This window comes from Hippocampus bargibanti, linkage group LG07 (genome assembly GCF_051943395.1).
Source record: "Hippocampus bargibanti isolate YZ-2025 linkage group LG07, ASM5194339v1, whole genome shotgun sequence".
In the NCBI taxonomy this organism is placed as follows: domain Eukaryota; kingdom Metazoa; phylum Chordata; class Actinopteri; order Syngnathiformes; family Syngnathidae; genus Hippocampus; species Hippocampus bargibanti.
The window spans coordinates 7,996,016-8,022,071 of NC_142740.1; the positions used below are offsets into that span (position 1 = coordinate 7,996,016).

At 42.0% G+C, this 26,056-nt stretch overlaps 1 protein-coding gene across 1 annotated transcript in view; it reads right to left on the reverse strand.

The window, feature by feature from the left end:
- Positions 1–16,354: 16,354 nt before the first annotated feature.
- LOC148895342 (glypican-1-like) overlaps positions 16,355–26,056 on the reverse strand; it is a 39,458-nt gene continuing 29,756 nt past the window's right edge. Inside the window, exons 8-10 of the mRNA XM_089000787.1 lie at positions 24,621–24,751; positions 21,667–21,842; positions 16,355–17,178 (exon numbers count right to left, since the gene is read on the reverse strand). Of these exons, the coding sequence (XP_088856913.1) occupies positions 17,003–17,178; positions 21,667–21,842; positions 24,621–24,751 (483 nt within the window). The 3' untranslated portion in view covers positions 16,355–17,002. The remainder of the gene's footprint in view (positions 17,179–21,666; positions 21,843–24,620; positions 24,752–26,056) is intronic.

Genomic DNA, 26,056 nt, shown 5'->3' on the forward strand with positions numbered 1-26,056 from the left:
GTTACAGCTAGAAAACAGGGAAAACAGGCAAGACAGCAGCCCTTCAATATCGGGTTTGGACACACCTGATCTACAGTATAATCAGCAACACACAAAGCATCACCTTAGCTGAAGCTGGCTAAAATAAAGAATGTGATTGCGAATGGTGGAATGATGTATTTGTCTGACTAGTGTGCAGGTGATGGGGCTCTGGTTCCCACTCAGTTATGGTGTGAATGTGAGTGTGAAATGTTGTCTGTGTATCGGTGTGTGTCCTGTGATTTGAGTGACAACCCATTTAGGGCATCATCTGATTTTTGCCCAATCAATGCTGGGATACGAAAATGGAACAAATGGAACATCTAATGCAGGGGTGTCCAAAGTCGGTCCTCAAGGGCCGCTGTTCTGCCTGTTTTCCAGTTCTGCCAGGAGCAACGCACTTGATTCAAATCATCAGGACTGTTTTGATACTGCTTTAGTGCTGTCTGATAATCTGATCATCTGAATCAGGTGTGTTGAAAATGGGTCAGATGGAAAAAAGGCAGGACAGTGGCCCTCCAGGCCTGGACCTGGACAAAGAGTTAAAACATGATTTGCTGCAACAGAAATAAGAAAAAAGATGAAAAAGATGCAGTGATGAGTGAATCTAAGTGACACATTTTTTCACCGACAGAGAAAAAATGGTATGTGTCCATCTTTCAAAAGCTATCGAGGAAAAATAATCTATGTGAATTTCAGAAAAAAATTGGAGTCAGTGCAACACATTTTCAGTGACCTCCAAATCCACTGCCACTGTTGTGATATTAATTCTTGCATATAACAAAATACATTTTGGTGGGTAAGATTTACAATAATATAATAATACATTTTATTTCAAGCGCCTTTCAAAACACCCAAGGACACTTTACAATAAAAACAATAGAACACAGCACATAACAATAAAACCATAAGTAAAATGATAAATAATAAAATAGCAGAGAGAATTAGACATTGAAAGCAATTTTAAACAAATGGGTTTTGAGATGAGCCTTGAAAATAGGGAGGGAGTCAATATTACGGATGTTGGGTGGGAGAGAATTCCAGAGTTTGGGAGCAGAGCGGCTGAAAGCTCTGCATCCCATCGTGGTGAGACGGGCAGAGGGCACATAGAGGTGAAGGGAGGATGAGGATCTGAGGGACTGAGAGGGAACAGAGATTTGAAGCAGGTCAGAAAGATAGGGAGGAGCAAGGTTATGGATGGCTTTGAAAGTAAACAGAAGTATTTTGAATTCGATACGATGTTTAACCGGTAGCCAGTGGAGTTGCTGGAGTACAGGGGTGATGTGGTGAAAGGAGGGGGTTCTAGTGATGATCCGGGCTGAAGAATTTTGGACGAGTTGGAGTTTATGGAGAAATTTCTGATTGACACCGAAGAGAAGTGCGTTGCAATAATCGATGCGGGAGGTGACAAGACTGTGGATAAGGATAGCAGCGGAGTGAGGGGTGAGCGAGGAACGGAGACGGTTAATATTACGGAGGTGGAAATAAGCAGACCGAGTAATGTTATTTATATGGGAGTGAAAGGATAGTGAGCTATCGAGGATGACACCCAGACTCTTGAGGGGAGGGGGACACGGTACAACTGTCAATGGTGAGGGAGAAACTGTTAGTTTTGTGGAGGGTGGATTTGGTATCGACAAGAAGAAGTTCAGTTTTTTCACTGTTGAGCTTGAGAAAGTTATGGGAAAGCCAGGATTTAATTTCTGAGAGGCAACATGAGAGGGATGAAGGTGGAAGAGAGGCGTCGGGTTTGCTGGAGAGGTAGAGTTGGGTGTCATCCGCGAAGCAGTGAAAGTGAATGCCAAACTTACGGAAAATATTGCCAAGAGGAAGTAGGTAGATAATAAAGAGAAGTGGCCCCAGGACAGACCCTTGAGGCACACCAGAGGACACCGGAGAGGACCGTGAGGTGAACGAGTTGATTTGGATGAATTGTGCGCGATCAGAGAGATAGGAATGAAACCAGCGGAGTGGGGTGTGGGTGATGCCTAGGGTGGAAAGTCTGTCGAGAAGGATAGGGTGGGAAATGGTGTCAAAAGCTGAGGTCAGGTCGAAAAGGATGAGGATGGAGAGTGAACCGGCATCGGCTGCCATAAAAAGATCATTCGTGATTTTTATGAGAGCCGATTCAGTACTGTGGCGGGGGCGGAAACCAGACTGGAATTGTTCGTAGAGGTTATTGTGAGTGAGGTGTGAGTGAAGCCGGGACACAACTGTCTTTTCAAGAATTTTGGCGATGAATGGAAGGTGGGAAATTGGACGTAAGTTATTGAAATGGTTTGGGTCTGAGCCAGGTTTTTTCAAGATTGGAGTGACAGCTGCGGTTTTGAGTGGTATAGGAACAATTCCAGTTGATAATGAGGAGTGAATAATGGTAGAAATAAATGGGAGAAGAGAGGGTAGGCAGGACTTGATAAGGATAGTGGGGAGGGGGTCGAGTTGACAGGAGGAGTTCTTGGATTTGGTGATAATGTCTGAGATTATAGAGGGATGGGTGAGTGCAAAAGCGGAAAAAAGTTTGGAAGGAGTAGAAAGGCTGGGAGGAGGGGGGCGGACAGAGAACCCGAGGTGCTGATGGATTTTGTTGATCTTTTCGCTAAAAAACATCAGCAGAGTGTTGCATGTCTCAGAGGAATAAAAGTGTGAGGGGAGAGAGATAGGAGATTGTGTGATTTTGTGATAGAGGGAAAAGAGGGCCCGTGAGTTACCAGAATTTGAATCAATGAGTCCAGAGTAATATAGCGATTTTGCGCGTGAGATAGAGTCCTTATAAAGGGTAAGGTGAGTTGCATACATGTCCTTGTGGATAGTGAGCCCGGACTTCCTGTAAAGTCTTTCAAGTTGGCGAGTCTTTGTCTTGATGGAGCGGAGATGGGGGGTGAACCAGGGTGCAGGTCGGGTAAATTGAACAGACCGGGACTTTACAGGAGCAAGGGCGTTGAGGGTGTTCGTAAGGTCCGCGTTGTACCGGGAGACAAGTTCATCAGGAGAAGAGTTGTGGTCCAGAGTCAGGGTGGCAATCATCTCAGCAAGGGTGGCAACGTTGATGTCCTTGTTGTTGCGATATGTGATGACACGGGGTGGTTTGGGGAGAGAGAGAGTGATGGAAACATTGAATGAAACCAGGAAATGGTCTGTTATAGGGATTTCATCAGCTGTGCAATTCTTAGGGGTAAGGCCAGACATGCAGATGAGGTCCAGGGTGTGGCCTTTTATGTGGGTGGGAAAATCCGAGAATTGGTGCAGACCAAAGCTGTCGAGTGAGGAGGTGAAGTCTTTAGTGAGGGGAAGAGTGGAATTGTCCATGTGGATGTTGAAGTCCCCGAGAATAATTACATTAGGTGACAGGATGGAGAGGTGTGTGAGGACCTCAGAGAATTCTTTTAGAAAGTCACAATGCGGTTTTGGTGCACGGTATACAGTGGCTATGATGGTGGGTGAGGGTCCAGAAATTTTACACGCAAGGCATTCAAAAGATTGGGTTTCCTGGATAGAAACTTGAAGGATTCACCAGTTCTTGCGGTAAAGTATCGCAAGTCCACCTCCGCGGCCTGAGAGGCGGGGCTTAGCAATGTAAACAAAGCCTGGTGGAGTTACGCCATTGAGCTCGGAGAAGTCTCCCGCCGTTTGCCAAGTGTCAGTTATAAAAAAAAAGTCAAGCTTACGGTCAATTAGAATGTCTTGGATAAGACACCCCTTTCCCGTAAGCGAGCGGACGTTGAGGAGGCCGAAGTTGACGCTGGTGGCGTCCCCACGACGAGGCGCATTAGCCGACCTAGCCAGGCCGGCTACCATACGGTGGTCGATCGTGCGGCTACTCCCTCTGCGCGGCTGGCGGACGGATGACCACAGGGAGGTGATATCCTTGGAGCCATCGACGTGAAAGCCTCGACGTGATCCGCCGTGGATATACCTCCGTGAAGGGCGACGAGCGATTTCCGGAAACCGGAGAATCGCCGGTGGCACGCTCGTCCATCGGGAGCGGAACTTCAGCAGCTCCGCCGCCGAGTGCTGTAGCCGCCGATGGAGAAGCGCCATGATATTCACCAGCAACACCCAGAGGGAGGCAGTGGCCAGGTAGCCCTCGACAGCGGGAACAGGTGGGTGGAGATGATAACGCGGCTTCGTCAGTGATCCGGATAAGCGACCGGAATCATGAGATGGATCGATAGCCAACGTTCGTTTGGTGGCTGTCTGGTAATTCCAGAGGTTCGTGAACCATAAAAAAGCTAAAAAGAGGTTTAAAAGGCTAAAAGAAGGTAAAAAACAGGTAAAAAACATTACGCGGGAAAGCAGCGGCAGCCAAAGCGCGCCAGCGTCCGCTCGTCCCGGAAAGACAAACACAATTACAGCTTCACTCACACCTCACTCACAATAACCTGTATGAACAATTCCAGTCTGGTTTCCGCCCCCGCCACAGTACTCTCATAAAAATCACGAATGATCTTTTTATGGCAGCCGATGCCGGTTCACTCTCCATCCTCATCCTTCTCGACCTGACCTTAGCCTTTGACACCATTTCCCACCCTATCCTGCTCGACAGACTTTCCACCCTAGGCATCACCCACATGCCACTCCGCTGGTTTCATTCCTATCTCTCTGATCGCTCACAATTCATCCAAATCCACTCGTTCACCTCACGGTCCTCTCCTGTGTCCTCTGGTGAGCCTCAACGGTCTGTCCTGGGGCCACTTCTCTTTATTATCTACCTACTTCCTCTTGGCAATATTTTCTGTAAGTTTGGCATTCACTTTCACTGCTTCGCGGATGACACCCAACTCTACCTCTCTAGCAAACCCGACGCCTCTCTTCCACCTTCATCCCTCTCACTTTGCCTCTCAGAAATTAAATCCTGGCTTTCCCATAACTTTCTCAAGCTTAACAGTGAAAAAAAACGAACTTCTCCTTGTCGGTACCAAATCCACCCTCCAAAAAACTAACAGTTTCTCACTCACAATTGACAGTTCAACCGTGTCCCCCTCCCCTCAGGTCAAGAGCCTGGGTGTCATCCTCGATAGCTCATTATCTTTTCAGTCCCATATAAATAACATAACTCGGTCTGCTTATTTCCACCTCCGTAATATTAACCGTCTGCGTCCCTCGCTCACCCCTCACTCCGCTGCTATCCTTATCCACAGTCTCGTCACCTCCCACATCGATTATTGCAACGCACTTCTCTTCGGTATCAATCAGAAATTTCTCCATAAACTCCAACTCATCCAAAATTCTTCAGCCCGGATCATCACTAGAACCCCTCCTTTCACCACATCACCCCTGTCCTCCAGCAACTCCACTGGCTACTTGTTAAATATCGTATCGAATTCAAAATACTTTTGTTTACATTCAAAGCCATCCATAACCTTGCCCGTCCCTATCTTTCTTACCTGCTTCAAATCTCTGTTCCCTCTCGGTCCCTCAGATCCTCATCCTCCCTTCACCTCTATGTGCCCTCTGCCCGTCTCACCAGGATGGGATGCAGAGATTTCAGCTGCTCTGCTCCCAAACTTTGGAATTCACTTCCACCCAACATCCGTAATATTGACTCCCTCCCTATTTTCAAGTCCCACCTCAAAACCCATTTGTTTAAAATTGCTTTTAATGTCTAGTTCAATCTGCTATTTTATTATGTATCATTTTACTTATGGTTTTATTGTTATGTGCTTTGTTTTAATGTTTTTATTGTAAAGTATCCTTGGGTGTTTTGAAAGGCGCTTGAAATTAAATGTATTATTATTATTATTGATCCGGTTTAAGTTCTTTCAGAGAAACGTCCGCCAGCAGTCTCACCACTGAGACTGCTGCTGGGGTTGGGACAGATGTAAAGAGAGCAGTCCGGCGCCGCCATGTATATATATATATATATATATATATATATATATATATATATATATATATATATATATATATATATATATATATATATATATATATATATATATATATATATATATATATATATATATATATATATATATATATATATATATATATAGGGCCGATACTACCAGTAAGACTTTAGTTCGCTTCAAAAAAGTACAGATAAAGGCTGAAGAAACCTTTTCATCGATATCAAAGTTTTCCAAAAATAAGGCGAACCACGTCATAAGGCACTACAGTAGAGGCTGGTGTTACGCATTATCTAGCTATCTATTGGCGATCTAGCTAGCTATTTGGCTGGCTATTTAATAGCTATCTAATGGCTGTCTCCTAGCTGTCTGGCTGGCTACTAGCTATCTATTAGCTATCTGGGTAGCTATCTAGTGGCTATCTATAAGCTATCTATTGGCTAGCTAGCTAGATTTCTATCTATTTGAGTTACTTCCGGGTTGAATGAAGGATGGCGCGTGTGGCTGCCGCTGCTCACGCACAGAAAAACTTTTTTCTGTGACTGTAAAGTGACCTTGAGAGTTTTGAAAGGTGCTTAGAAACGAAATGTATTATTATTATTATTATTATTATTATTATTATTATTATTATTATTATTATTATTATTATTATTATTATTATTATGGTACAGCAAGTCCTGAAGAATGAATGTCTCTCTGTGTCTTTGGATTGGATTGGATTGGATATGCCTTTATTAGTCTCACAGTGGAGAAATTTACATTTCACAGCAGCAAAGTGATGAAAGGAATGAAAGTAGAAAAACGAAATACATGAGATGCTGGAAAGGCAGCCACTCTCGCGGCGCCGTCTTGAAGTCAAAAGAACAAAAAAAAAAAACTAAATAACAAATAATATGACAGTATAGAGACAATATGACAAAACAAAGACACAGAGAGACATTCATTCTTCAGGACTTGCTGTACCCTCTTTGTGATGACATGAAACAGTTCTAGATGAAAGAGGAGAGGATCAAAGCTTTGTTTTGTCATATTGTCTCTATGCTGTCATATTATTTGTTATTTAGTTTTTTTGTTCTTTTGACTTCAAGACGGCGCCCCGAGAGTGGCTGCCTTTCCAGCAGCTCATGTATTTTGTTTTTCTACTTTCATTCCTTTCATCACTTTGCTGCTGTGAAATGTAAATTTCTCCACTGTGAGACTAATAAAGGCAAATCCAATCCAATCCAATCCAATCCAATTATTACTACAGTGAGACCTCAACTTACGAACACCTTATATTCCGAACTTTTCGTCTTACGAATGTCAAATTTATGAAAATTAAACCTCATATTAAGCACTATTTTCATATTACACATCCACCATGGCTGGAACACCAAAGCACACGACCTTCAGATCTGGCGGAGTGATCTTCGGCGGAAGCACACGACCGAACAGCGCTCCAGCCGGCGCTACTTTCCACACCCTCTCTCATTGAATACACACGTCGATCGCCTACTTGGAACTTTTTGCTGATAATTTTACTATGGTGGGACAAAAAAAACCACCACAGGCTCGTGTTCACCGCAAGAAGACACAAAATAAAATCACCGTCGCTGAGAAGGAGATAATTGAAAACCATGAATGAGGTGTGCGTTTGTGTGATTTAGTGGGCGAGCACGGCTATGCTAAGTCAACCATTTCTACCATCCTTTGCAAGAAAACAAAGCCATTAAAGGTGCGTGTGTTGCTGAAGGTGTTTCCGTGCTCTCAAAGCGAGAGTCTCTGGCAATCGAAGAAGTTGAAAAACTTCTGTTAATTTGGATTAACGAAAAGTACCTATCCGGCGACAGCGTGAGTAAAGCTATTTTATGCGAGAAAGCACGGCTAATTCACGGCGATATCGTCATGCGCCAACCTGGAAGTTCAGCTCTTATTGAGGATTTTAAAGGCAGAATCGGATAGTTCGAGAACATCTGAGGGCGAGGAGCAGGAGATGGCTGCAGCATCAAGTGAGCTCATAAAGGCAATGTTGGCAAAGTGGAATGATGTGCAGTTCCATCCAGAAAAGACTGTGGCTATGACAATCATCAACATGATGAACAATAATGTGCTGCCTCAGCTTCGTAAGACCTTACAAGTCAGAAAGCAACAGGTGTCAATTAAGAGGTTTTTAATCAGCAAAAATGCTGAGGAGTCTCCAAAGAAGAAAGAAGAGAAGCCACACCAGAGGTTAAGTTACCAACAGTCCTTATGGAAGGTAACTCTCCTTCCATAAGCCATCAACGCCCATCAAAAAGGTAAATAAAATTTTATTTTACAGCACAGTCTATTTCTTTAATTACAGTCCTCATGTAATGTGCCTCTCTTTCCAAACAGCAAGTCCCTTTGACCTTTGACCTCGAACGCCATTCCATCAAGCCATCAATGACCATCACAAATGTAAATAAAGTGACTTTATGATACAATGCAGTGTATTTCTTTCATTACAATACAATAGCACATGTATTATACATAGGATAAGGTAGGTTGTGTGTAGTTTTAAGGCTTATTTAGTTGAAAATAATATTTTATGGAAACCCGGGAATGGATTATTCCCATATTAATGGGATTTTTTTTTTAGATACACACTTTTTGCCTTACACGCACTGTCTGGGAACCAATTAAGTTCGTAAGTTGAGGTCTCACTATATTATTATTATTATTATTATTATTATTATTATTATTATTATTATTATTATTATTATTATTATTATTATTATTATTATTACTATGACTTCTCATATGGGAGAAATAGAGTTGGTGGCTGCTGAGAGTAGTTGCGAGACCTGTTGTGGCTCAATATTACTTGTACACATATAGGGCGCACCTGCGTATAAGCAGCAGGGTCATCTTTTGAAGAAAATCAAGGCTTTTGGGTGCGTCTAATACACCGGAAAATATGGGTATTCCTTATAAGGCTAAAACAAGCCCTCAAATAATACAGGTACTCCGTCTAGTTCCCCACACACCCCCAAAAATTGCTTGCTTATTTAAAGGACAACCGACACCTCCTCACAAGATGCGTCCATAATTTGTTAATTCACTTCAAATGACTTCTATTGACTGCATTTTACAAAGATTCCACCACATATAGCTATATTTTACGTTTTAAAACTCGCACTGAATATTCTTGAAGTCTTGTTTTCGAGTTGATGCCGATGCCAGAAGTGAGGTCGCTGAAGGAACGCCCCTGAACGAGAAAGCGACACACAATGCATTTTGGGTACTTTTTTCGTCTGAAAACACCGTTTTGATCGCAAAATTAGAAGGAAAACTACGTAAATAACATGATGGTGAATCGTTGTGTCGCAGCCAATTGCGGTAACACGCATAAAGAATGTGTAAGTTTACACAAATTCCCAGCGGACAAATCAGCCCTTTTCCAACAGAACTTGTGCGCCATCTTGTGTCTTTTCTGGGCGCTACATTGGAGTCCAGACGGCTCAAATTGGTACGGAAGGACTTCTTTAATTGATTGCAAACATTTATGCTTTCCTCTTCAGAACCATTTGAATCATATTCATAACTGGATGGGTAACAAAAAAGCATCTTCTCCGAATCTGAACTCTCTGAAGCCATTGTTTTAATTCTGTAGTAGGGCAGTGTGTGACCACGAGTGACATCACGAACAAGGGGCGGGATTTTCCTGAATCTGCGTCGTTCCAAGCTCATTTTGTGGCAGTTTTTTTCAGTCATCTATCTGAATACAATAATATTTATGTAGTTATTTTTTTGAATTTTGAATAATTTTTGAAATTTATTTTGCATTTGAATATCATGCAGACAAAATATATGTGCTTACTTCTCCGACCTGCACTGCTTTGGGTGACAGAATTTGCTCATTTTTGACTTACTTTATTTTATGACATGAGTAGCGAAACGTGGTCATGCCTGTTTTATCATTTGTACGATTGTGTTCTGCAGTTCAGTTTTAGAAGCCACTCTAGTAAACTATGATTTAATACCTTTGACATCAAATATGACCGTTACCTTCATATAGGAGGAATGTTTGATAAAGCTCTTAAAATTGTATATGAAACAGACAAGATGTGCGGCTCATGTGGACACCATTCAGGTGCATTCATATTTGTGAGTAAAACTAAATGAGGGGGACAAATTAGTCTCGACTGTCTAACCCAAAGCACCGATTAATGAATATTGGACTAAATTATGAGAATGTGCTTCAAAATAAAAGTTATTTCACACCTTTATCTTTGAGAGTAAGATGAGACCTCAGAATATTTGTTTCGTTCAGGGGCGGCTGGGAAATCTGGTCCTTTCCATTTGGAGAGTTGATTGGGCTGAGGAGGAGGGAAAAAATGCTCCTGGCTGGCTCGCCAATAAAGAGGTTGATGTTTCTCTTTATTTGTAAGTAGGTTCGTTGTCATATCTTCCAGGCAGATGATGCGCAGAGCTTGATCGTAGCGTGGAGTCAAGCAAGTCGTGCTGTGAAACTCCGTGCGATGCTGAGCAGGTCTCTGCGAGCGCTGTGTCTGTCTGGGTCTGAGTCCGAGATGAGTCTGAGATGATTCTGCCCCGTGGTTCGCCCCATCTCTGTGTCCCGCGACAGACTTACCTTCCACTGCACACACTGAAGTGATCACAAGCAGAAGAACCGCATTTAAAGTGGCCAGCATGGCTCCTTTTAGCATCCCCCTGTCCTCTCCCGTCGCAGGGCGTATACAGGCAATATCCCACTGAATGCACAAATCGGGATTCCACGGGAAGAATCACATTGCCATGTAGAGAGATGTAGAGGACTGCGGTGGACATCCACTGAGTAGCGCACACTGAAGGTTCTCCCGCTTCTGTCATTACCGCCTCTCCAACACTTTTCTGGCCAATTGAAGAAGACGATGGCAGCTCAGTAACCAATCATCTTCCTTGTATCGCCTGACCTACCTTCCAAATCGAAGCCCAATGGACACGGATCCCGCATGGTCACCCCTGGAAGACGAGCGCCTCCGAGTGGTCAAACCGAAATAAAACAACAAATGTCACCACATCTCTCAACTTTTTGTAAATCAATACCAACAATCATGACAAACAGTATGTGGCATCTTTAAAAACGCATACCGACAAAATGCTTTTGGTGATCAACTATAAATCAAATCACAGGGAATCACCTGCATATAACCGAACTGTCCTACCTGTCAACCTTGGCTAATCGCTGCCCTTATAAATGATTACAATTCCCTTATAAAAGTTGTAGTACGCCGTACATTATTTGAAATTATTAAAAAAACGCTATCACAAGCGGAAATGCAGTTTACCGCGCATGCACACATTATGCTTTCATAATCGACCATACGCAACGAAAAGAAATATATACATATGATCGAGTACTACTTTTGCTCCCCTTATAAATGATTGCAATTCCCCATATTAAGCGATAATAAACCTTACAAACACAACCCAACACATAATTATTTACTTATATAAAAGAGAATTTCAGCATGTTTTACTTTGCGGGATGCCGCTGTATCAGCACTAGATGCGAGGTGTTTGGTCAATGGAACATGAGACTTGATTTTGGCTACATTTTCCACATGTCCGGCAGTTTTAAAGTGGCTCTTTAGATCGTAAAATCCACTTGCAGCAACTTCTACATCCTTTTTACATGGAACGCAGAACGAAAACTGAGGACCTTTTGTCGACGATCTTATCCATCCAGCATATTCACCTTGGAGACTCTCCCATTCTTTTTGGTGGTGACCCGATCCTAGAGTTTTTCTGTTCTTACTTGGCGGTTCTCCTATTCTTACTTGTACGGTATAACTAGTTGCTTCCTCGATTGCAACACAAATGCCGGACTTCAAATATGGAAACGAAAATACAAAATCAAACGAAAACAATGTGACGCGCATGCATTCATCCACAAATACTCGATAACCACAGAAAATAAATGCCAGATCGAGGGTAACTTTTGCTGGTATACCGCGGAACCCGTGACAATATTAATAATTGACGAACGTGTTGTCGTTTGCTACCAGTGACCGAGACGATCCGGATTAGAGCCGAAATGGGTAAAACAAGATCGGTCTTATTAAAATCGTTTTTTTTTCTTGTATAAAAGTTGTTACACAGCGTACACAATTCAAAATGATGAAAAAACGTATAAAATACGAGGAAAACGTATAAGTTGACAGGTATGCAGTAAAAGCAAAAACAGCGTCATTAACAATTCAAACAATGCCAAGTATGAGGTAAACCCCTAAATCAGGGGTGGGGAAAATTTTTGACTCAGAGAGCCATAAAAGTAAAATGTTTAGAAATGTTTTTTTTTTTTTTTTCGTGAGAGGCACACACATACACGCACACACATACACGCACACGCGCGCATGCAAGCAAACACGCACGCAAACACGCACGCACGTGATTTCAACAATATCTCAGAATGCATTATTTAAAATAACTGTGATTATACTCACCATTAAAATGAATGGTTTTCCGTTCCTCATGATTGGTAAAAATCGGAATGCCAGCCAAATGATCGGAATGAAAGTCAACTTGCCGGGTCCAGAGGCGAAGTTACTGCTCGCTAGCCTGCACACTGCTCATTAGCTTGCACGCTTGCTTCCTGCTGTTTATCACATAAGTATATTGATGCTAACGTTAGCCTGGGGCTTGTCAAAGTGCCACTGATATTCAACTGTTTCATTCATGGTATTGTTTCATTGCAAATTAGAATCACGGCAGAACTTTTTTTGTCCACAAATGTGAATACTTCCGTCCATTCAACGTCATTTTTTTACTCGTCAGGCTTATTTAAAAGGCCGTTTACCTGTTTCGACATCAACGGCCATAGGTCAGTGTCATCCAATAAAAATTGCGCTTTCCGCCAACTGCCGCCCAAACAGGAAATGAACAGCGAAAAAGTGAGAAAATGGATTTTGTTTTATCGCCGTGCCAGATGCAATTATCAAAAGAGCCATATATGGCTCACGAGGCATGGGTTCCCGACCGCTGATGTCATTTAGTTCCAAATGATATGAATTGATAATTCATTGAAAAATATTAGAATATTAGAATTAAATATTAGAATTACAATTATTTTTTTCATGCATGCATTCATTCATCCTCTGAACCGCTTATTCCCCACTAGAGTCGCAGGGATGCTGGAGCCCTTCCCAGCTGTCTGCATGCAGCAGGCAGCGGACATTCCAAACTGGTAGCCAGCCAATCGCAGGGCACACAGAAACCAACAATCATTCACACTCACACTTACACCTATGGTCAATTTGGAGTGTTCAATCAGCTTATAAAGCATGTTTTTGGAATGTGGGAGGATATATATATAGCAACGACAAATATATACAGTGTATACAAATATATATTTTATATACAGGTAACATCCGAGTTACGGCCGGTGCGACATACGACCACCCGTACTTACGACCACAACCGCCAGACCTATTTTTTTTAATTCTTCACCAGGCACCGCAACATCCTCGCAGTGCAATTTTGGCCAGCCAGTATCTCATTGTCGCACAGCAAGTGACCGTGTAATGGCACCGGAGGGGGGTGCGTGGTGTCCACCGTCCAAGGTGAAAGTCGAGGCAGATGGGCATCGGCGGTTGGGTGCGCGTGACTGCCCACTCGCCCCGGAGCAGAACGAACTGTCATTGCGTCAACGAGAATGCGCCACGATGCCGCCGACGCAATGCCACAGACGTGATGCCACCGACGCGATGCCACCGATACGATGACAGTTCGTTCTGCTCCGGGGCGAGGGGGTGGGTCGGCCGTCGGCGCTCGGGGTCGGCGCGACGAGAGCGCCGCTGGCCCACGCCGCCACCGTTTGAGGCTTTTTTCCTTCTGTGTCCGCCAAAGTCCGAGCGTGTGTGTTGGGTGACCTCTTGTAGCTTCCCCGTTAGCAGGGAGAGCGATTTTTCAAGAGCGCGTATGCGTGGGAAACCGTTCGTATTTGGGTCAGCAGAAAGCATGTGCGCCGACACAGTAATAAAGATCGATAATATGAAATATAAAATGATTAAGATGACACTAAAAGTTATACGATTTATAAACGAATTGTCAACATTTTGGTATATAATAGTATTCAATAGAAAACGTTCTTTAAAAACAACAGATTGACATCGTATACTCTTGTCATATAACCCTCGCGTTGGCCATTTTGAATGATTTTCAATTTACGACCGTTTGACTTACGACCGTTTTGTCGGAACGGAACCTGGTCGTAACTCGGATGTTACCTGTATATATAAAAAAGAAATGTATGACATCAACATAAAATAAATCCTCAGTGGTACAATTTGGGAATCCTGTATCAAAAAGGAAAGAACTGCCCACCAGCACAGGTCGTGCAAATTACTTTCTCCAGCATTCCTGGTCCGTTTGCCATGCAGCCAACCACATTACATGTACAGCAAAGTCTCGTTATATCGATATTCAAGGGAGTCCGAAAAAATATCGATATAACCGGGACTATCGATATATCCGACCCTGTTTGCATGTAATTTTCTCTGTGCGTGCATAGAAATAGTATCGATATAACCGGGACTATCGATATATCCGATATCGATATAACGAGACTTTACTGTATATTAAACTGAATGTATGAAAAGACATGTGTGTGACATACAGTGAGCAAAGTATTTAATTTTTATGATGAGTGATATTAATTATGTGTACGTATCTTCCAACAATTATTATAATGAGCATTCTCCTGTCGGAACTCTTCACCACTTATCGAATAAACAATGCGAGCCCGCACACAGGCCACAGTGCTGTCGTTCTACTCAACCATATTGTTACAATTATGGAAATTCTAGTTTCTAATATTCTAATATTTTTCAATGAATTATCAATTCATATCATTTGGAACCTAAATGACATCAGCGGTCGGGAACCCATGCCTCGCGAGCCATATATGGCTCTTTTGATGATTGCATCTGGCACAGCGATAAAACTAAATCAATTTTCTCGCTTTTTCGCTGTTCATTTCCTGTTTGGGCGGCAGTTGGCGGAAAGCGCAATTTTTATTGGATGACACTGACCTATGGCCGTTGATCGTCCTGGTAAGAAGTATCCTTAATATTTTTTTTGTAGAAATCCTCATCCTGATGTGTTTCTTTATTTAATGTCATATGAATCAGTAAATTCAAGCATGTGTGCATTCCATCGAATATCCCCTCTGTTATGCGACGTGAAATGTGCTATGTGTGTGTGTGTGTGTGTGTGTGGGGGGGGGGGGGGGGGGCTAACAACAAATTTGAATAATGCATTTCAGGAAGTCTGAGCTTTTGCATCAAAGACGCTGAATTTATGATGATGAGATCAGTAAAATTCGCAATCACAACATTGAACGATGGTGATCATTGTTCCACAGGCCAAACAAATACTACCAAATGTTTGTTCTAGCCAACTCATACCACAAAATCTTGACATTCGCATCAGTTTATGAGGGATTCATTCCCAAATCGTGTGTTGGCCTATAATTGTCCATCCGTGGCTTACTGCGTACCAGTTTGGTTTCCATCGGATGAGAACATGTACACTGGTTATACATATACAGTATACATTAATGTTTTCTACAGTGCTGTTTTCGGTACACATCTTCAACACCAGATAAAAAAGAAATACTAAAAATAAAATACAAGAAAAAAGGTTTGAAGACACCACAGCATTTCACTGAACTCAATCCCTCCAGGTGGGGGGACCATAATGCATCATGTAGGACATCAATTGATCATTATAAACATTCTGTTGACTTTTCACTCATCACTCATCTTACCTAACATCACCTTTTCCTCATCTTCGTCTTCCTTGGAATTCATTGAAACCAGCTCAACAAACACAATCAAAGTACAGTGATACCTTGGCTTATGAACTTAATTGGTTCCCAGACAGAGTGTGTAAGGCGAAAAGTGTGTATCCCAAACATTAATTTCCCATAGGAAACCATTAAAATATGAATAATCCATTCCCAGGTCCCCATAAAACGTAGTTTTTTACTTTCTAAATTTGTAAGCCTTAAAACTACACGAAATATACCTTATTTTATGTATAATAAATGTGCTATGGTATTACAATAAAAGAAATAAACTGTACTGTATAATAACGTTGTTTTATTTACCTTTGTGATGGTCATTGATGGCTTGATGAGATGGAGTGGCCGGTTTCATCAGCATTAAACACTTGATGAGGAACGTTGCCTTCTTCTTTCACCATCTTGAGGAATGATCCCTTGGAGGCGCTTTCTCTGCGATAATGTTACCTTTTTCATCATCAATTGTGTTCTGTTTAGCTGGGTTCATAGCTTTTTGCATCAAGTGTACAGATGGCTTGTGCGGGTTATTTGTGGAGCGTGAATGATGGGATGTTTCAACCTTCCAGTGAACACTCTGCTTTTGAACTATCAAAGTTGAAACAAGTCCAAATTTCTCCGTTTTCTATCCATTTTCTCACCATGTCACTTTTGTTTTTGTTTTTTTCACTTTTCGTGTGTGTGTGTGTGTGTGTGTGTGTGTGTGTGTGTGTGTGTGTGTGTGTGTGTTTTCTCACACTCTCTGTTGTCTCCCTGTCTCTTTAATGTTTAACCCCCCTCCCCCCACTCACTGCTGCGTTCTTGACCAATCATGTGGCTTTAACCAAAGATGCCAATGTGTTTTTGGGAGAACGGCCTCACTCTCTCTCTCTGTCTGTAACCCCCACCCCCTCACTGCTGCGTTCTTGACCAATTACGTGGCTTTAACGGAAAACTGGGGGCGGGGAATTGAGGACAAAACAGTCGGCCACCATTTTTTTTGTTAGGAGAACGGGCTCTTTCGCGAACGACACATCACTCATTGTGACAGTTCGCGTGTATCCCGAAAAATAGTTCGTATGCCAAGGTAAAATTTTCATAAATGTAAGGTTCGTAAACCAAAAAGTTCGTAAGCCAGGGGTTTGTAAACATAGGTATCACTGTGTAGTACAACACAGCAACACCAAACTGAGATTGTTGTTACTGACAGTTTTTGTTTGGCTTCACAAAATTGTTCCCATTATGTTTTGTAAAGTGAATCCAATTGGAATCCAATATTCTCTCTTCTGAACTCCAGCTCTTGAGTGATGATGAAGTAATCCTTCAATGGACTTGTGAGTCCAGCAGCAAAGGATCATTGACAAAGTAGCAGGAGTGGGAGCAGCACTAAGAGGCTACACAGGCGCCTCTGACATGTGCCTGCGCCTATGACTTGGTTGACGTCTTGAGGGTAGCTGTAAAGTCCTGGTTTGCTTCGACTACACTGACCGCCGAGGCACATCCCACTTCCGGAGCCGCCAATGTCATCACCTGAATCAAAGCAGCATAAAATACATTTGTATTGTGTTACACCGTTATCCTAAATGTGCCTCCCTCGTTGTAGCCAGAAATGTTTTGGTTGCATACAGTACGTTTTCCATCTGTTTTGATTAGAGTGGCACTCTGTGGCACTTGTGAAATGAATTAATAATAATAATAATAATAATAATAATAATAATAATAATAATAATAATAATAATAATAATAATACATTTAATTTATAAGCTCCTTTCAAAACTCTCAAGGTCACATGATACGTTTTTCTGAGGGTGAGCAGCGGCAGCCACACATGGCAGCGTTCACTCAACCCGGACATAACTCAAATAGATACAAAGCTAGCTAGCTAATAGATAGCTAACACAGCAGATAGCGAGGTAGATAACCAGCCAGCCAGCCAGACTGCTAATAGCTAGCTAGCTCGATAGCTATTCAGCCATCTGGACCGCTATTAGCCAGCTAATATCTAGCTAATAGATAACTAACAGATAGGATTGGGGGGTTATCCAACTAATGGAAAACTCAACTATCAAAGAAAACTGAATTGAAACTGATTGAATGGGCACCATCTTGCAGCATCTCGGTGCCAAGGAATTGTTGAATGAATTGAGGCGTTTCAGTACTGTAGTCATCCTGTGGCATAGCAGTGCCAAGAAAGTATATGTTGGAGTCACGTTACTCACCAAAATCTTTGTTAAAGGACAACCGACACTTGCCGACAAATTGCGTCCATAATTTGTAAAATCACTTCAAATGACTTCTACTGACTGCATTTTACAAAGATTGAATTGGATTGAATTTGCCTTTATTCTTCTCGCAGTGGAGAAATGTACATTTCATAGCAGCAAAATTATGAAAAAAATTAAAGTAGAAATGCAAAATACAGGAGCTGCTGGAAAGGCAGCCACTCTCGCGGAGCCGTCTTGAAGTCGTCTTAAAGATTCTGGCGCATTTAGCTATATTTTACTTGTTAAAATTCGCGCTGAATATTCATGAAGTCTTGTTTTTGAGTTGATGCCGATGCCGCAAGTGACGTCTCCGAGGGAACTCCCCTGACCGAGAAAGCCACACACAGTGCATTTTGGGTACTTTGTTTCGTCTGAAAACACTGTGTTGAACTACTGCCAGAGAATTAGTAACCTAGCTAGTGAGCTCTTCCTTTGAAGGAGTTTCAAGTCGTAATTGCTTCGGTGAAAAGGAGTTTCCCAAGGGCTAAATTCTGTCCTAGGCCAGATCTCCGAGATGAAAATGACGGTTTAAGTTGCTGTGTCTGTTGACCTCAGATTGACCCCAGGTTGTCTGTACTTCAATTGTGTATTCGAGTAACACATGTTGACTAAGCATATAACAGCATGAAACTTTTAAAGGACAACCGACGTCTCCGGACAAGTTGTGTCCAGAATTTGTAAAATGGCTTCAAATGACTTCTACTGGGCGTATTTTAATAAGATTCCACCGCATATAGCTATATTTTACGTTTATAGACTCGCGCTGAACATTCAAGAAGTCTTGTTTTTGAGTAGGTGACGAGTCCGTACGTGACGTCAGAAAAGGACCGCCTCCTCACCGTAAAAAAGACGCATTATGGCGTCTTTCCATCACGTCAATGTATTTTGCTGTACTGTTTTTTTTGGAAAACCATGTCTTACACCCAAAAGCCGCCAGCAGAGGGAGGCAAACTCCATGGAAGGAATGTATCAGCCTGTGGAAACGGGCTGATTCATTCCTCACCGGAGCTGGTCGCCATTTTTCTGCCTCTTTTTGGGTGAGACATTCCCCCCCGCCCGTTTGCCTCAAAATGGCCCAAATAAATTCTTTAATCGATTGCAAACATGTATGCTTTGCTCATCAGGACTATTTCAATCATATTCATAACTGTATGTGTAACAGGAAATAATATTCTCTGAATCTGAAGCCTTGTTTTGATTCACAAGCAATGCCAAGACGTCGTGGCGTAACGTCACGAAATGGGGGCGGGACTTTCTGAAAATGCCCAACTCGCAGCTCAATTTTTGGCAGATTTTGGACACTTTAAGTCATTTTTATTGGTGTTTTGCATTTGACTAAAAATATCATACTGCATGTTTTGGGTATTTTAGATGCTATAAAACGTTTTTCTGGTGTCAGTTAAAAAACAAAAAAGTGATGTCGGTTGTCCTTTAAATATGATAACTTCTTATTCTGTCTAATCTCTATCAACTACATTCATAACGTGATGGTGAATCGTTGTGTGGCAGCCAATTGCGGTAACACGCATAAAGAAGCTGTACGTTTACACAAATTCCCAGCTGACAAACTAGCCATTTCCAACAGACCAGAGCAGTAGAGCACCAGCCGAAGGAGAACGAGGAGCTAACCGGAGTTAACGATTAGCCGCTTGGATAACCGCTGTCATCCTCTTAGCCTGACAAAGGGGGACAAGTTGCTTCCAGTGGTGAAAGAGAGCAATCGCCATATTAGTGGAGCAAACCGATCGGACAAACATCCAGCTGCTGTTAGCTCATAGCAGTGGAGCACCAGTCAAAGGAGAACGAGGAGCTAACCTCTCGTGTTGTTTCTCCTCCTCTCAAGGCTGATCATCCAGCTCTTAAATGATTTTGTTGAACGTATATAAGTAAAATAGAGCTCCATTTATACGTAAATTTGTAACTTTTCATTGAAAGTTGAAACAACTTTTTGCATGCACAACCATTAAACAATCTACATTGATGTTGACATCTTGTAGCTTATTATTTATTATTCATGTCCTTATATGCCACATATCACCGAAGTTGATGCTATATTGCTAATTACGGAGCTTCATATATGCTTCATATGTCGTGTCCTTCACCGGTTTCGTCGCTTGCATACTGCTCGAATTGATACGGAAGGACTTCTTTTCTCGATAGCAAACCACTTATGCTTTCCTCTTCAGAACTACAGTAAAGTCTCGTTATATCGATATTCTCGGGAGTCGGAAAAAATATCGATATAACCGGACTATCGATATATCCAATCCTGCGCCATGTAAATTTTCTCCTTGCGTTCATAGAAATAGTATCGTAATAAGCAGTACTATCGATATAACCGATATCGATATAACGCGACTTTACTGTATTTGAATCAGATTCATAACTGGATGAGTAACAAGAAAGGATATCTGAATTTGAACTCTCTGAAGCCATTGTTTTGATTCTGGAACAAGGCAGTTTGTGAAAGAGGTTCCTGACAAGACGTCACAAACATGGGGGCGGGACTTTCTGAATCTCTCCAGTTTTGAGCTCATTAGTGGCAGTTTTGGGCAACTTTAAAGGACAACCGACATCACTTTTTTGTTTCTTAAGTGACATCAGAAAAATGTTTTATAGCATCTAAAATACCCAAAACACGCAGTATGATATTTTTATTCAAATGCAAAACACCAATAAAAATGACTCTGCAAAAAATTGAGCTGCGAATTGGGCATTTTCAGAAAGTCCCGCCCCCAGTTTGTGACGTCACGCCAAGACGTCTTGCATTGCAGGAGAATTAAAACAATGGCTTCAGATTTGGAGAATATGCTTTCTAGTTCCACATTCAGTTATGAATATGATTCAAATAGTTCTGAAGAGTAAAGCATACATGTTTGCAATCGATTAAAGAATTGATTCTGTGTCATTTTGAGGCAAACGGGCGGGGGGGAACGTGGCACCCAAAAATGTCCACCGAGCTGTTGTAAGGAATGAAGCAGCCCGTTTCCACAGGCTGATAAATTCCTTCCATGAAGCTTGGACGCCCTCTTCTGGCGGCTTTTGGGTGCAACACAAGGTGTTCAGACCAAACAGTACAGCAAAATACATTGACGTGATGGAAGGACTGCTCCAATGTGTCTTTTTGTCGATCAGGGGCGGTCCTTTAGTGACGTCACATACGGACTCGTCACCAACTCAAAAACAAGACTTCCTGAATATTCAGTGCGAGTCTTGAAACGTAACATATAGCTATATGCGGTGGAATCTTATTAAAATATGCTCAGTAGAAGTCATTTGAAGCCATTTTACAAATTATGGACACAACTTGTCCGGAGACGTCGGTTGTCCTTTAAGTCATTTTTATTGGTGTTTTGCGTTTGATTAAAAATATCAGTCTGCGTGTTTTGGGTATTTTAGATGCTATAAAACATTTTTATTATGTCAGTTAGGAAACAAAAAAATGGTGTGGGGTGTCTTTTAAATATACAAGAAAACAATTTTATTATTTGAAAGTTGACAAACATTTATGTTTATTTATCCTTTCCATTTGAAATGATTATTGATTTTTCATTCAACATTTATTTACGTAATCATTCAGAATGTCAGATTAGCATACTCTCAATGTTGATCAATTATGTATCAACAATCAAAGCAATTAAGTTTCATGTCATACCCACCTCCGCAGCTGCAGTGGAAGTAATACAGTCCATTATTCAAGTATTGTGTAAATTACTAAAATCTTCCATCTTTTTTCCTCCAAAAATCTACTCACTTGCATCCTGGAAATCCACATCATTCCCATCCATGGCATTTTTTAGCCTGTTGCTCAATATTTTGAGTTGCATGATTTGTTGCCGGATCGTCATGTCTGGCTTGGTGATGTCAAGCTCCACCTCTGGATTGTTGATCTGATTGGCCAGGCCATCCCCCATCACTTCAGGAAGATATCTTCCGTAGAAATGAAAAAGAATGAGAAAAAAAATGACTTAAAAGAAGCTTGTGGGGCTGTCCAAATTTTAGTGCAACACCAAAAAGTTCTGAAAGAGTGGGTGAGTGTGTGAGTGAGACAATAAGTGATTGGTTTAGTGCAAAATTAACAGAGTGATTGTCAAATAATTTCACTCTCTGAATTGTTTGTGAGCTTACTGAGGTCGATACAAGCTGTCGCTGGGTGTGGGGCACAGTAGACCCTGAACTGGCTGCCAAGACCCAAATAAATAAAATAAATTAGAATTCCAAGTCTCTTGCTGTTTTGATCATGTGCTGTTTTAGGAAAAGTGCATGTTTTTTTTCAATTTTCCATGAATATATCTGAATAAATAAAATATTTAGTACAGTGAAACCCCAGTTTATGAACTCCTTGGCTTACGAACTTTTCAGTTTATTAACATTACATTTATGAAAATTTTACCTTGGCAAATGAACTGTTTTTCGGGATACACACGGAGCTGCCATAATGAGTGATGTGTCATTCACGAACGAGCCTGTTCTCCTAACAAGAAAATGGTGGCCGACTGTTTTGTCCTCTATTCCCCACCCCCAGTCTTCGGTTAAAGCCACATGATTGGTCAAGAACGCAGCAGTGAGGTGGGGGGGTAAACATTAAAGAGGCAGGCAGACGACAGAGAGAGAGAACACGCACACACGAAAGGGAGAAGAGGGAGCAAAAAAACAAAAGTGAAAAAAAAACAAAGGTCAAACGGTGATAAAATGGATAGAAAACAGTGAAATTTGGACTTGTTTCAACTTTGATCGTTCAAAAGCAGAGTGTAGACTTGAAGGTTAAAATATCCCATAAATCAGGCTCCACAAATAACCTGCACAAGTCATCTGTACATTTACTGCAAAAAACTATAGACCCAGCTAAACAGAACACAATTGATGAGGAACTAGGCAAAATGATCGCAGAAAAAAGCACCTCCAAGGGATCATTCTTCAAGATAGTGAAATAAGAAGGCTCCGTTCCTCATCAAGTGTTTAATGCTGATGAAACCGGCCACTCCATTCCATCAAGGCATCAACGACCATCACAAAGGTAAATAAAATGACTTTATTATACAGTTTATTTCTATAATTATAATACAATATCACATTTATTATACATAAAATAAGGTATATTTTGTGTAGTTTTAAGGCTTAGAAATTAGAAAGTAGAAAATTATGTTTTATGGGGACCTGGGAACAGATTATTGTCATTTAAATGGTTTCCTATGGGAAATTAATTTTTGGGATACAGACTTTTCGCCTTACACACTCTCTCTGGGAACCAATTAAGTTCGTAAGCCAAGGTATCAGAATCAGAATCAGAATCAGAATTAGAATCATCTTTATTGCCAAGTATGTAGAACACACAAGGAATTTGTTTCCGGTAGAACACGCTGCACTAGTATCGTTGTCAAAAAAACTGCTAAGTGGCACTATACAGTTCCATTTTGGCTACTGTTGAAAGAGTTCAAAGAGTTAATGGCTTGGGGGAAGAAGCTGTTTAAATGTCTGCTGGATTTGGTGCGCATGGATCGGTAGCGCCTGCCTGAGGGGAGTAGCTGGAAAAGGTGGTGGGCAGGGTGCGGAGGGTCCAGTAGGATTTTCCGCGCCCTAGTTTGGATTCTTGCAGTGTGCAAGTCCTCGAGAGTGGGTAGGGCGGTGCCAATGATTTTTTCCGCCGTCCTAACTGTCCGTTGAAGTCGGATTTTGTCCATTTTTGTGGCGGCCCCGAACCAAACGGTGATGGAAGAACACAGGATGGATTCGATGACAGCCGTGTAGAAATGTTGCAGCACCTCCTGTGGCAGGCCATGCTTCTTTAGCAGCCTCAGGAAGTACATTCTCTGTTGGGCCTTTTTCAGGATAGAGTTGGTGTTGACCTCCCACTTCATGTCCTGGGAGACTGTGATTCCCAGGAACTTGAAGGTCTCAACGGTTGACACCAGGCAGTTGGATAGTGTGAGGGGTAGCTGTGGTGATGGATGTTTCCTGAAGTCCACCATCATCTCAACTGTCTTGAGCGTGTTCAGCTCCAGGTTGTGACGGCTGCACCAGAGCTCCAGCTGCTCCACTTGTTGTCGGTACGCAGACTCGTCGCCGTCTTTGATGAGACCGATGACCGTGGTGTCGTCTGCGAACTTTATGAATTTGACAGCTGGGTGCGTTGAGGTGCAGTCGTTCGTGTAGAGAGTAGAGTATCACTGTATTTGAATTTGGCAGCCCAGTGGTTACTGATTAACACGACCGCCATACAGTGCAATTGTGCAGAGTTCAACTCCAGCTCTGGCCTGTGAGGAGTTTGCATGATCTACGCATGCCTTTGTGGGTTTTCTCCGGGTATTCCGGTTTCCACCCGCATTCAAAAAATATACATGGCAAGTTAATACGCTTCGGATTGTCGGATTGTCCCTTTGTGTAAATAGTTGTTCATCTATGTGTGTGCTCTGCAATTGTGTGTGACCAATTCAGGGTGCACCTTGCTGACTGCTCGATGACAGCTTGGATAGCCTGCATGACTCTCGTGAGGATAAACCATTTCGATAATGGATAGGTGGAATAAGTGTTCGTGTTTGAGTTCTGAAGTTATGTTGCATAACAGAATTGTAACAATTTGTGCAGCTGTGACAAAAAAAATACAGACCGCTTTTACTCTCCAAATGAATGTGCAATTGTAATGAGAGGCTGAGGATAAATAAACATCACACAATGACAGTTCAAGATGCTTGGCGGTTTCTTTCAAACCTGGCTTTGGTAATGCCGTTCCAGCATTGATCTTTGTTGGCGCCACCTGCTGCCAATTTGCTGCAGAGTGCTATGGAGAGCTGCAGCCAATATTGCCTCATTTCCCTTAATTTACTGGAGAGATCCAACACCTGAAGATGACATTCAAACACATAATCCAAAGGAAAACTATTTGGCATCAATCTACAATACGTATTTCCGTCCATTTCAAGAACGGACGGAATACAGGAGTACAGTCAGTTCTTAGGCAAGCCGCAGACAATCAATCACATTGACAGTTACACCAACTATATAATATGTACTGTATTTTCCGGTGTACCCAAAAGCCTTCATTTTCTTCAAAAGATGACCCTTACATTTATGATATATTTTATATGATACATTATTATTATTATTATTATTATTATTATTATTATTATTATTATTATTATTATTATTATTATTATTATTATTATTATTATTATTATTATAAGTTGATGCGCCTTATAAGCTACATATTATAAACTGTACCAGCTTATAAGGTGCAGGGTCATATTTTATGTGCCTTATGTGTGAAGTAATATTGAGCCACAACAGGTCTCGCAACTACTGTCAGCAGACATGACTCCATTTCCCCCTGTAGAAGAAGCGGTGCGTGGTCCATGCTGGGGTATGTAAAACGTAACCGCAGCCTCTACTGTAGCGACTTAATGTGGTGTGCCTTCTGTATATATGGAAAACTTTATTAACCCTCAAATTATGTTACGGGTCAATTTTACCCGTTTCCAAATTTGTGTTGACGAACGCACCAGCGATCTGACATCAGAAAAACGTTTTATGGCATCTAAAATACCCAAAACATGCAGTATTGTATTTTTAGTCAAATGCAAAACACCAATAAAAATGACTGAAAGGACAACCGACGTCTCTGGACTGTCATGATCTGGTTGGCGACCAACGGGGGGGCGCTGTCGGCCCCGCCTGCACCTGCACAGGTGCTGGTCGTCCCGATCAGATTGGCGACCAGCGGGTAGCGACGTCAGCCCTGCCGGCAGCCTCGCAGGTTCTGGTCGTTATAATCAATGACACTTAAAAGGACACCTGGCACGATCATCCGGTGCCGATTCATTGTTTGTTTGCTGCTTGGTTGCAGCATGCATCGTGTACGTGTTTGTTTAACCTTGGCGGGCTTTTACTTTTGGTCTTCTTTTGCTACTTTGTATTTTTTCCATTCAGATCATTTTGATGTTTTACATTTTGTTCCTGCTGACTTTATTTTAATACAATTTGTCAAACAACCTCCTGCTCCCTCCTGCCTGCTTTTTGGGATCCGAACCCCCCTTCACCACCTCGCAAACCGTGATAGAATGAATCGGCCAACCATCGGATCCCGCAGGTACATCGGACTCGTCTCATTTCCACCCTGTGCCTGGCAATGCTACGTCCACGTTAGCGCG